The 12,995-nt window shown below is 40.7% G+C and overlaps 2 protein-coding genes across 2 annotated transcripts; one reads left to right on the top strand and one right to left on the bottom strand.

Moving 5' to 3' along the window:
- Positions 1–280: 280 nt before the first annotated feature.
- masp2 (MBL associated serine protease 2) lies at positions 281–3,547 on the top strand. Its single transcript, XM_068733413.1, has 6 exons — positions 281–358; positions 434–656; positions 745–922; positions 1,403–1,534; positions 2,599–2,795; positions 2,974–3,547. The coding sequence occupies exons 1-6, from the start codon at positions 351–353 to the stop codon at positions 3,133–3,135; spliced, it is 900 nt and encodes a 299-aa protein (XP_068589514.1). The 5' UTR covers positions 281–350; the 3' UTR covers positions 3,136–3,547.
- Positions 3,548–5,607: 2,060 nt separating this feature from the next.
- dffa (DNA fragmentation factor, alpha polypeptide) lies at positions 5,608–12,563 on the bottom strand. The gene is made up of 6 exons (XM_068733412.1): positions 12,323–12,563; positions 10,695–10,853; positions 10,414–10,598; positions 8,303–8,495; positions 7,341–7,465; positions 5,608–7,005 (listed from the first exon to the last, which is right to left on the bottom strand). The coding sequence occupies exons 1-6, from the start codon at positions 12,414–12,416 to the stop codon at positions 6,829–6,831; spliced, it is 933 nt and encodes a 310-aa protein (XP_068589513.1). The 5' UTR covers positions 12,417–12,563; the 3' UTR covers positions 5,608–6,828.
- Between the last annotated feature and the right edge of the window lie 432 nt (positions 12,564–12,995).

Below are 12,995 nucleotides of genomic sequence, written 5' to 3'. Positions count from 1 at the left end.
TTTTCAGATTTAGTTTGATTTAGAAATCCATATCAGTGTTGTCGGTCTCCTTCCTGTGTTTAGTGAATGCAATTAATTTCAAGGAAATACTGTATGTATAGTCATATTAATCTAAATTATCATTTCCCACTTGTAAAAACTTATAGAGGTGATATAAAGAGTTAAACAGAATAAAATTAATATAAATGAATCTGGCATTCACCAGTTTGATAGATTTCTGCGAACCGAGGGAGGTGGGGATTGATGACAAACTGATCATGTGCTTGTCTCACTTTGTTTACCTAAATGTCGGCAGCTGGGTTCATTTACCCTTGGCTCACTGAGGGTGAACTATTCCAAAACACGTGAACATGACCAGGTGAGTGTCAGTTAGCATTTTATTTGTGCAAAAATAATCCTTGAAACTGCTGCCATCACACCTAATTTTGCCCAGTGGGTGCTGTGTTCTTGCCCTATTTTCCCTCCTCCATGTCTCACTGAGTGTGGAAATGACAGGGTTATATGGCAGCTTCACCTCCCCCAACTTCCCCCAGCCATACCCTGACAACCAGCTCGAAGTGTGGAACATCACTGTCCCAGATGGCCACAGGGTCAAACTCTACTTCAGCCACTTCAGCATGGAACCCTCAGACCAGTGTGAATATGACTACATCCAGGTAACATGCTGGAGAAACTCCAACTCCCATTCTCTGTACTGGAGTCCGTGGCTTACTGACTAAAATGCCTCTGACCTTGTCAAACTAGGTTTTGGCAGAGGGGAATGAAACCTTGCGGTTCTGTGGTGAGGAAGAGAAGAACTATGAAAGGACCCCGAGGAACACCATCATCCTATCAGCTGGGAAACTCATGTCAGTGGTCTTTAGGAGTGACTACTCTAACGAGGGACGATTCACGGGCTTCCAAGCATTTTACACCGCAGAAGGTGAAGCAGAATAGTGACATGTGTTGCCAGAAGGCAGACACAGTTTTTGGTCGCTCTAATTGCACGAAGCAGTGAGTAAGGGAGTTTATAGCAAAATAGGAGCAGGATTATATCATCACAGATAAATACAGTAATGTTTTAAAATTCATCTTTAGAAAGAAATCGGTTTGTCCAAATAATATAATTAATTTAAACATAGATTGACAGTATATTTTTCATTTTCATGTCATTTTCATCATCCAGTTACTTTTTGGATTGAAGATTTGACGCCTGTTTTCATGCAATTAATACTTCAAACTTTTCTTTAAATGTCTAGCGGTTGTTTACGCAGATTGCCAATTACATTTTTGTGTGTTAAGACAAACCAGACTCATTCAGTGTCTGCTTAATTCTGCGAATAAAGTCTGCGATTTAAAGTATGTTGGAAAATGCATATCTACTGTACAGTGTTTCATTCTCTAATCTCTCTATCTCTAACAGACATCAACGAGTGTCTGTCCAAGATAGATGGGGAAAGAGTGTGTGATCACTTTTGCCACAATTACATCGGCAGATATTACTGCACGTGCAAACAAGGATACCTTCTCCATGACAACAAAAGATCCTGCACAGGTAAGAGCCACGCACACTAAAGCTCAAGACGCAAGTGAATCAAAAGTTGTATAGTTAGGTTCAGTGTTAAGAGCTTAGCACACAGCCTTTCACTATACATTGATACGGTTTATGGTGTTTATGGTGACTTTTGTTTGATGTACTGTATTTGGCTTCAACATACTTTAATTCCACAGCTTTTGTTGACTATAATCAAAAATAGCCATTTGGCGATTCGGTGTTGGGGTGTTGAAAATACAAAACGCTGCTAATGTCAGACTTTTACAAAACATGTGGATGAAAATAAGATCAAATGGCTGTGTTGTAAACATGTAATTACACTTATTGGAAAGTAAGGCCATTTGCATTTGTACTGCAGAACAAATCTTCAAATAACAATTTTCTAATATTTCACAGAGGGCACACAGTTGATATTGTATTAGATTGGATTTCCTTCTATCATAGCTGGACTCTGCTAAATAATTTCAGACTGATAAGGCGCACTGATGCGTCAAGTAGTTGATCTTTGCCAGCTGGTGTGAGGCAAGGTTAATTACTGTCGATTCCTGAGGGAAAATCAACTTCAAAGTGGCATTAAAAATTGATACCTGTGCAGCATAAATAGTGTACTGACACCAGGTAATTAATCACAATTACCAGTTGATGTGCCTTAAATTATTATTCTTTGCTAGAGGAAAAGGGGGTGACAAAACAAATCATACAATGAATAGGCAAAAACGATTACCTGCCGAGAGATTGTACTAATTATATGAATTACAGGAACTCAGCCTTTTTGCGATACTCATTTGTTTTTGTCCGTAACAACATCTGCACACTTGCCGGGGCAATAATGCAAACCCAAATGAATCCCATTATTTATGATGCCAGCAAATGTCTCAATTGACAGGAAAAAATGTTTTCTTCTAAACCAAAAACTTTTTCATAGCCAGTACCTTATTGTTGCAGGTAGATCATTAAACATAATCATTTAAATTAACATGTGAACCCTGAGGACTGGACAAGATATCTAAAACATGCCTCAAAATGTTTATGTGGGATTCTAAATGTATGAGTCTTCCCCACAGTGCCATGCCATAGCCAGGTGTTGACCACACCATCGGGGGTCCTGACCAGTCCGGGCTACCCGAGCCCCTACCCGCCCATGAGTCAGTGTGACCACACCATCCGTCTGCAGGAGGGCTACAGAATAATTCTGCACTTCCTGGACCCCTTTGACATAGAGGGACACTCAGATGTCCCTTGTCCGTATGATATGTTGAAGGTTAGTCATGTGACAAGCAAATGTATTCCTCCTCATGCCTGTAGAGGCAGTTTGTTACAGACCTGTCCTCCTCGGGTGATATACTATACGGCCATGCCGTTTCCTGCATAATTTCTTGTAGACATAAATCAGTCAAGCCTTTAATGAATCGTCTCATTTGATCTTCCCCTTTTATAAGATTTCAACAGCTGGACAAGAGTATGGACCCTTCTGTGGATCTGTGCCACCAGGTCACATTGACACAGGAAGTTACCAAGTGCATGTTGCATTTAGATCCGACCCCAGTGGGAAAAACAAGGGATGGAAGATCAAGTACACCAGTATCAAGGCGGAATCCTGATAGCTTGTTGACATGAGCATTGTTTGTGTACTTATACTATCTGTCAATTTTACACAGTGACTTTTATAACCTGGGAATTTAGCACAACCGTGATGAAGCTTGGATATTGTGTTTGAGCATGAGGCTTGCAGAATCATTATTGTAATGATACCTTTGTATGACATTATGAAACTGGTGCTACAAAAATACTCTCCAAATTTCAAGGAATTTCATTGATTGCATCTCATTTCTAATCTAGTTTAATCCTCTTTTAACTACTTTTGTATTAGGTGTTTCATTGTTTTGTTTTGTGTGAATTAAAAAAAAAGGTCCATTAAAATACTATACATGTTTTGTGACCATAACATAGAACCTGAAGTCACATATGATCAGACAAGCATTTTAATTAAACAAAGAGTGGGTATTCCTCAAAGCAGTGTAGCTTAATGCAAACCGTTCTGCTCTTTAATGCTCTGGCAGAAATAACAAATGAATTCCCTGCAGTATTCTGGAAGTCAGTCAGTCTGGTCTAAGAAGTAGTGAATGTTAGTCGTTTAACCTTCATACATTATGCAGCTTGTTCTGCGCAATCCCAGCTCTGCTGCTTTTATCAAAACAGTCATTATAGGGTTCTTCAGCATGAAATTGCCTTTCATTTCACACCTTTGCATTCACTCGCTAACATTTCGTCCGTCTGTGCCCCACAAGTAGCGCAAAAGAGCACGCCTGAATGAGTGGATGTGAGAAAGGAACACACTTGTGTTGATTTCTATCCAGTGTTATATCCAGTGATCTTTTTTTTCTTTTTTCTTGTTTCTTGGAATTAGTCCAACATGACTTTTCTGTGAACTTGCAACTTTTTTTAACCCTCATTATGTTGACTGAACTGTTATGCTGCTACATGCGTTGTACTGTGAAGGCCAACACAACTTAGCAAGGCAAGGTGCGTACTGACCCATACATCACCTTGGCATTTGCAACCCCACAAAACCACAAGGCCTTAGGTGGACATGTGTTCTCTGAAAGTCATCTGACTGCATGGAATAAGGTTTGTTTCCAGCATGAAATTCCCAGACAGTCCTCGGGGCAACTGGATGCTTACAGAGCAAACCGGCAGTTGTTGCACTGTTACCTCATAATCTAATCCACCAAAACTGTGTGACAAATGCCCAATACCCCACTCACTTCTAACTGTTCAGCTAGTTGGAGCCAATTCCACAGGAATTACGCACACCATGAAACCCATTAACCAACTGTTGGAAAATATCTAGCAGCAGCATGCTGCCAGTAGGCTTATAGCTAAGAAACCCTGCATCTTGTGCATGAATATATATGTTATGTGTGAGGAGAGAGATATAAAGGAGGCTCACTTATTTCTGAAGATGAGAAGAATTAATTTATCAGTATTCTAGTGAATCAAAATTTTATTCTCACAAAGAACAGCTCCTAGCTTTGAGCCCAAAATTGTATTTGGCGTTAGATTTAGGTCTTCAGAGAAAGTACTCTCAAGAATGGCATCTGTCTGTGAAATCCGTCATAATAAAGGTCAAGAGAACTGTCGAAAGCTTGAGGGCTGGTTGAATTTCGAAAATCCTTCTTACCACCATTCAACATGTTTATAAAAGGCACCTTCAATCTAAGAATGTACGCTCATATACAAATTCCCATGTAACATTTGTCGTGCATGTTCAAATCAAATAGAGTGTGAACGCACTGGAGAACTGACACGTGACAATTCTTACAGGGTTATAAAACGGAAGAGAGACTGCTCACTTTTGGGGAAACCGCGTGTTGTAGACTGAGTAACTAGGAAATCTTGATGAATAACAAATACTAAAGTACAAGACAGTGGTGTCATCTCAATCTCACGGCAACACAAAAAGATGATCCCTCCGCAAATTCACCCGTCATTCATGATCACTGTTCAAGAGACCGACGATGAGACGACAGGCATGACAAAGGCTATCTTCTACATGACCTATGAGTCACACAAACCTGCACACATTGTACACACACCATCTTACATCACACAGCCCCGACACTGATACGTAACATCGATAAGAGTGTATAATACAAGGTCTTAAATGAGCTCTCATCCAGAAATGTTGGTTCTGTGCAACTCAAAGATGAAGCTGTCATTCTCACCCATAATGTGCTCAGTCAAGCTTCACTGTATGACCTGAAATACTTCTTATCCTGTCATAACCTTTATTGTTAGAATGATGAATTAGTCAGCGTACCCTTTTCAAATGAAGCTTTTATACAAATACAGTTGGTTGATGTCTGCATTTGCATACATCTCTCAGTAATACATTTCTCTCAGTATGATCCTGTCTGCGCTCCATGTCAGTCTAACGCAGTGCTGTAGAAGTTCCTTTAGTATTGTGCCTTATGTTACATATTACATTCCACGTAGAGATTCTCGAAATGATCACACATCAAGTAATGATGGCATTTCACACCACATACATGAAGACTGGAAAGGATGCCACATTCAGGCCAGTGTAGTTTATTTACAAAAAAACCCGCTTATGTTCCCTGTAGGGGGGCCTGTTTATTTTCATCACAAGTTAGACATTATTTGGGTCCAACAGTGGCCCTTAAAACTGACAAAAAGGTCAAATCAAAAGGAACCAACTGACTGAAATAACAACACCCATCCCAAAAGATCCCATATACTCAAGATATAAATGAGATTTCAGTGAAAGCACCTAAATTCTTTCAAAGAGATACAAAACAATATATTTTGTCACTCACCAAATGCTGGAGATCCACAGGGTTTCTCTAGCTAGTTCAAAACATATTTCTTACCTATAGTGCACGCCTTCTGTCTGAACTAGCAGTGTAAAAAGGGGGGGGGGGGTGTGTGTGTAAACAATAACACCAGGAAGTTAATTTCATTTAACAGTAACAGTTTATATAAAACCTGAAAGCAATGATTCCACATTTTGGGGAGAACGCTTTGATACCACTCTCATTCCTATCAACTAAATACGAAGCTGCCATAAGCATAGCTTAGCATACAGACTGGGAAACAAGGGAAACAGCTAGCCTGGCTCTGAAGGTAACGAAAGCTAGCACCCCTTAATCTCATCATTTAAATCACACAAATCAAGTGCAAAACCCACAAGTTGGGGTTTTTACAGGGATAATGTGTGGGACTACTTCTTAGGTGTTAATTACTGAGCTTGCCAGGGGCTGGTGCGAGCTAGCTGTTTCCAGTCGTTATGCTAAGCTATCGGGCTGCTGGCTGCAGCATCATACTGAACAAGTGTGTTCAGAGAGCGATGGTATCGATCTTCCGAGATAACTCTTGACAAGAAAAGCAAATTGGCATATTTCCCATTTTGCTTTTCACATGGATATGTTTATCTGTGATTATTTTTCACAGCATGGCTCTCACCAAAATAAGGAGCCAATAAAAAAGTTGATGCCAGTGGTTAACGCCAGCATGTCTTTGATAAACATGACTTGTGCAAATGACTGTGCTTCCTCTTGAGGCAAAAAGCATTCAAGTGGTTTGCAAGTTCAACAGAATTATGCAAACGTCAACATCATTAACATTCATGGATTCCAGCATTATGGATCCTATTATTAACACAAGGTGAATCCCATTCTTCTGACCCTGAGGCAGGTTGTGTGAGTTCTTATCAGTCTCTTCTCAGGTGAAGCCTCGGCCCAGTCGTTTTTTTCTAGACCCTCCTCCGCTCTCTGCTAACTGGACTGCCGGCTGCTGTCCAGCTGTGTGTTGCTCCTGATGGACTGCACGGCTTGAACCTGCTGGAGACGTCCGGTCAGCTCGGCTTCGCAGGCCTGCAGCAGCGCAGAAGTCCTCATTCTGTCCCAGCCCAGCACCTGCTCCATAGCTTCTACGCCTCTGCTCACAACCAGCTGAGGAGACATGGGAGAGGCTTCATTTCAAACAGTGCAAATGTGAATATGTGAGACTTTATATTACTGACTTATTATCGATTGTTGTGTTTGAGACAGATATATGCAATCCAAATCAGTCTCTCTTTGTGCATGCACTTTATATAAGTAAGTAAATGCCCTTTGGATTACACAACAGAGTCACTAATAAACTATGCATGTGCTGCGTTAGGACTTGCAGTTTTCCATAATTGCTTCATCATTTTCTCAGCTGCTTATTAGACTCGATGGGGTTTGTTACAGCATAAGCTGCAGAAGTTCTGAGGCATACTTGATCAGCGGTGTGAGGGGATTACCTGCAGATCCTCAGTGGAGAGTCTGGTCTCTGGGCTTGTTTTGCCTTTCAGGACCATCAGTGTCCTGGACATGAATCCGAATGAAGAGTCCACCTCCATTGCATCCACCTCCACGTCTCCAGCCCCTGACACATTAAAATGGATTCTCTTTCAGGATGATTTGTTGTACAAGGGTATAGTTCCAATGAAACGCAACAAGGGGTGGGATTATTCAGTAGCAACAATGTTTCCACCTTGTGGCCAAAAGGCACAATCACCGCTCTTCTCTCATGAGCTGTCTATATAAAATAACATGTTATTTATAATTTGATTAATTATCTTGTCATGACTACATGCTTTGCTATAATGTAAATACAAAAAGTAAAGGATGTGAACATGGATGTATAAAGATATTGCTATTGAATACAAATAGTGTGCTTAGCTCTTAATAAATAATACATATATCAAGAATTATTGTGATTGTTTAAGCCTTTCATGTTGATTACGGGTTGGTCAGCTTTGTCCCTGACCCCTGTCCACAGAACAAGCAGAGGAGTCATTACCTTCCTGCAGGCCTACACAATCAAAGGTTAATATTGATTATTTTTGCTGGACGTTGAACTCATGATTATTGATCAGAGCTATTCATTTCAATTTTCATAGGATAGACTCAGTGGTTAGCACCTGGAATCTTTTGAATCTTTATTGTATCATTTGGAGGGTGGAACGCTGGTGTACCATTTTTATATATTTTGTGTGTGTGTGTGTGTGTGTGTGTGTGTGTACACACACACACACACACACACACACACACACACACACACACACACACACACACACACACACACACACACACACACACAACCTAAAGATTCAAAACAATTAAAAAAAAGAGGGTAAACCAAGAAAAAAGTGTCCAATATTATTTATAACCATTTCCAAATTGTTTAAATGAAAACCACCACACAATGACACAGCCATACCTTGGCTTTGGTCTTCCTGCTGTCTGTCCTCTTTCTCCGCAGCTTTGAGGTAGAGCTGGAGCAGCTCCTTGGACTGCCTCTCCTCCTCTCGTCTGTCCAAAACCCTCTGCACTGTCTCCTGCAGGTCCTCGGCCTTCTTCTCTTGGAAGCCCAGAGCAAAGGCGAGCTCAAGGCACGGGGCATCCACTAATGTCTGGAACAGCAGGTGGCACAAAGCAGTAATATCCTTTCTTAAAAACACTACAGTAGGTCTATGTGGTGCTTCGACAGCAAGAACAAATACTGGGATAAAACAAGGAGGAAATGAACAGCAAAGCAAAAAGTATAGCAGATAGAATTTTATTATGTTCTTTTAGAGATTGTTTGTGTTCTCCTTTTGCTTTTTCAAAGTCCTAATAAACTTAAATGAAAATGCAAAAGTAATTAAGAAGAGTGTCAAATATTACACTGTGAACTTTACTCCTGCCAAAAGGTAAACGTTGCCTATTTTAGCTTTAAGGATAAGGCAGGTGTCACTATACGGTTTTCTTATTGTCAACAAATCCCCAACAAAACCAACAGTGTGTTACTTTGTGACTTCCCTCCACTGTTCCTATCTTTAAAAATGAGTAACATCACTTTCAAATGTTCAGTGTCCTGCCACACTGACAGGCGAGGAAACAAAACCCTGATAGTGAGTATTTATGGGCAGTGTATGCAAAATCAACTAAAAATAAACAACAGTGTCTATTTTACTGATGGAACATCAGTGTGGCTGACTGATGTATTTGTAATAATTCTTGAATAACAATGGAGGTCTATGGTGTGACGCCTCTCCCAATGTCTTGGAGGCTGTCCTTGCCAACCTGAGCAGTCGATTGGCTGACATGGGAGGGATGTCAGCTGATTGGGCTCACCTGGGCCACTGAGCTATGAACGCTGGCCTCCATGCTCACTGTCTCACCCTTTCTACAGGAGTTTGTTTTTTGTCGATTTGGTCAAAAGGAACAGCATTTGTCCCCAGTTTGTTTGGTTTGCAAACCCATAGAGTGGATGCCAGTTTTTTGCCTTTTTGTTCTGGTGTAATCGTTGCATAATTACCCACCACCAGTATCCGTCCGAAGACTACGGTTGAGGCTACTTGGCTAGTAAGTGTTATTAGTTAGACAGGGCTCTGTGGTGGCTCTTTGAGTTCACCATTACATGTGTTTCAGTACATGTATTTGTGGGTTTTTTGTCTTGCGGGCTTGTGACCTTAAATACACTGTAACATGGCTCGGAGAGTAAAATAAATCTGTGCTTTGTCTGGTCTTTAACTTGCTTTGAGCCCAGCATATCTGAAGATGCTTTGGTTCATGATATAATTTGGGGTGGTGAGGGAGGAACTAGAATATGAGCTGTGAGGAGGTTGTTGCCTTAAATGCCTGCAACTTGGCAGCTTTGGTAAGGGCTATAGCCCATGCTGTGTTTTGGTTTTCATTTGAACTTTGTTGATGTCGTTTCTTGATGCGTCTTGGGAGGATTTGTTTGGCTTGTTAGCCTTTGTTTTACAGGGCCCTTTGGGTATGCTACTTTGGTTATTAGACCTTGGTAATTCCAGGTGCTAACCAAAGTACTATTGTTATTGCTGGCCTCTGTGCTCACACTCTCTTCATACAGCTGGCATTCACCCAGCATAAATGTCTTTGAGGTTTTGCACCTTCAACACCTCCACAGCACACATGACAACACATCTGTGCACGGCTTTCACTGCTGACCTAAACACACTTATTTTGTGTTGACCTTTTAAGTTTAATACATTTTATTTGAAACAAATCTCTTGCATGGACTCCCTCCATGTCACAGCTCGTGGGTTTGTTTGATGAATGCAAAAAGGAATTTGCTATATTAAACTTTAGTCACACAGATAATGAATCTTAGTGAGAGCAATCTGTAGAGTTGGTCCATGATGTTTGTTAACGATAAGGATACAGAATATTGTCAGCCTTATCCTTTAACAGAACAAAGATTAAAAAGCTGATGGTGACTACTGAGGAAAGTGTTTTTCAAGTACTATTACCTTGTTTTCTTCCCAGTGCATGCTGGGATAAACATGACTGTGTGTCACAGTTGGTGAAATGAAGGAAAAGTACCTGTAAGTCTGCCTCCGACATGAGTATGATGCTGGCAAGGTCCTGCTTCAGCTGTTGAGCCAGGTCCAGCCAGGGTGCTGCAGCACTGGAGGCGTCCACAGTATCAGCCTCCACAGCATCAGCCTCCACAGTATCGGCCTCCAGCACCAAAGAATCTCTGGCCATCCAGGCCGTGCCACCATCCACTACGACAAAAAGAAAATTACTACCTGAACAGGGACGTGCACTTAATTTTAAAATAAGAAACAGAAATGTAGACAAATGCCAGTACATCTTCTTACCCCTGCGAACTGGTGACCATGTCTCTTTTTCATGCAACAACATGAACTTTGTGTTTAAAGGTAGACACAGAAAGTAGGCTTGATCCTCTACTATTGTCCCATCATTCTCCAGGACCACTGTGACAGGCTCACCAGGACTGAACCCAAGAAACTCACTTCCTGTGGGAAGAATAGAGAAATGACAGATTTTACAGATCTTTGGTGGATATCCTTTATCACACACACAGGACTTTCATACGCTTTAGCCATATGTGTAAAGGCAGTAACAACTCACACACCACCCGATCATTCCTGCAAATACCAAATGAGTTCTGTAAACAATGCAATACATCAAAGTAATCACCTCTTCTTTCATCACAGCTGTTTCTATTTGTCAACCTTGTGTTAGACTTGCCTTGTTAAAGCATCTATATTCTGTGTTAATGACAAACCCATATTGTGTCTGGTGGATTTGCCCCTGGTAGTTTCAGTGGCGTTCCCCACTGAACATTTACTGTGATATTTGAATTCACATGTGAAGCATCCTGGTGATACAAATTAAACCTTTTTATGGGTAACCACCAAGTATAAATGAACAGCGTATGATTTAGGGGGCTTTAATACTATGTTTTATTTAATTTCTATGTTTTCACTTGCATATAATCACCAAAAACTAAGAACTGTTGTGTGTTCCTTAGCTTGCGATGCACCTTATATCTACATAGGGAGCGTGTCCTCTTCACGTAGCCTGGAGAGGACAAACCGAACACTGGCTCTAGAGAGAGCATTTCATATTTCTACACCGCCATAGTGTTCCAACACCCTTGGAAAGAGAGGGGTGAGCGGAGGGGTCTAGATGCCACTAATCCTACACACTGCTCCTTCAATAGAGTGATACTGAGCTGCTTACATTAGCTTTTTGTTTTTATATTGTATTTATGTACTGGTCTGAGACGGTTTGAAAGGAAGAACATAACTCAGTACTGTCTAGAACAACACATGTGGTTTTAATGTATAACTTTATACAAAAGGTCAAAATGGTGAATTTGAAAATGGAAGTTTTCCAAATAACACTGGAGGTTTTGTGTCATCTGCAGTTACGGGACTTTATCCAGATCCAAACTAAATCTATAGATGTAGACTGTTTAACAAACTTGATCAGAAACGTGGTCCTGTCTTGTATGTAAATAGTGTGCATTGAAACGGCCAACGCCTGCTGACTAGCATTCCTGGTATGAGCAGGACAGGAGGGAGATCTGTCCTGACTCTTCCTGTTGAGCTCCTGCGAGTTTGAACACGATGAAAGTGTTATATTACTCAGCTCGTTCGTGACAGATAAGCAAGTTTAAACTGTGCGGTAAAAAAAAAAAATCTCAATGGCGGCAATGATAGTGGCTGACAACAGTGATGAAGATCATTGCTCATCATGACATTTGTGTTTCACTTTAGACAACACCCTTAATGCCTTTTTAATAAAACACAAACCAAAGCAAACTGCCCAAGATCACCGCTAAATGCACGAACACAGTGTCAGATTTATCTTACATTTTACATCTCATGTAATACAGTTTTTATTCAAATGAAAGCAATACAATTAGACTCACTCTTTAGACACGTTTACGAGTTAAAGTCGTTATAACACAACTTACCTTTCATCTTCAGGTCATCTAAGGAGGGAACTACCACCCCGTAGGACTTCTGTCGGGTGAAATTGCACACCTTGCACGGTTTCCTGTCTGTCATTCTTAGCTTGTTGTAGAGAAACGTACTTCTTCTTCTTTCTCTTAACTTTAAACTGTCAGACACCGAAACTGTAGTTCTCGTCGATAAGCAGACTCGAACACGGAACCGCGGCTGTCTTCTTCTTCTTCTTCTTCTTCTTCTTCTTCTTCTTCTTCTTCTTCTTCTTTTTACTGTTGCATTACTGCCATCTCCTGGACTTACTTGACTCATACAGTCTCCAGCTTGTCCGTTTTTTTGGTTTTTTTTACTCCAGTCTACTCTTTCAATTTATTTCATCATGTCCCTCCTCTCTGAATATTTCCCGCAATTAACAAACAATATCTACTTGTGTTCACAGAGACTGGGACGTGTACTGTTCAGATTAGGCCACTGTGTCCTACCTTACCTCCTCTTTTCTATTTCCTTCCCCATTTCTCGCAATACACACCTTTGTTTGTATTGAATGTAAATGTCCGTAGATGTATGTAAATATCCAGGAACCCAAAATGAATGTGACCTTACTGCCTTGTGTTGTTACTTGGATGTATTACTATTATTTCAAATAGTATGCCCAGATCCTGACAATTACTGGATGCACCT

This window comes from Cebidichthys violaceus, unplaced genomic scaffold, assembly GCF_023349555.1.
Source record: "Cebidichthys violaceus isolate CVI_PGR_0920_01 unplaced genomic scaffold, fCebVio1.0.p SCAF_6, whole genome shotgun sequence".
Taxonomy (NCBI): domain Eukaryota; kingdom Metazoa; phylum Chordata; class Actinopteri; order Perciformes; family Stichaeidae; genus Cebidichthys; species Cebidichthys violaceus.
The sequence above is the reverse complement of the archived record's forward strand: the minus strand, read 5'-3'. Positions and strand labels throughout refer to the sequence as shown.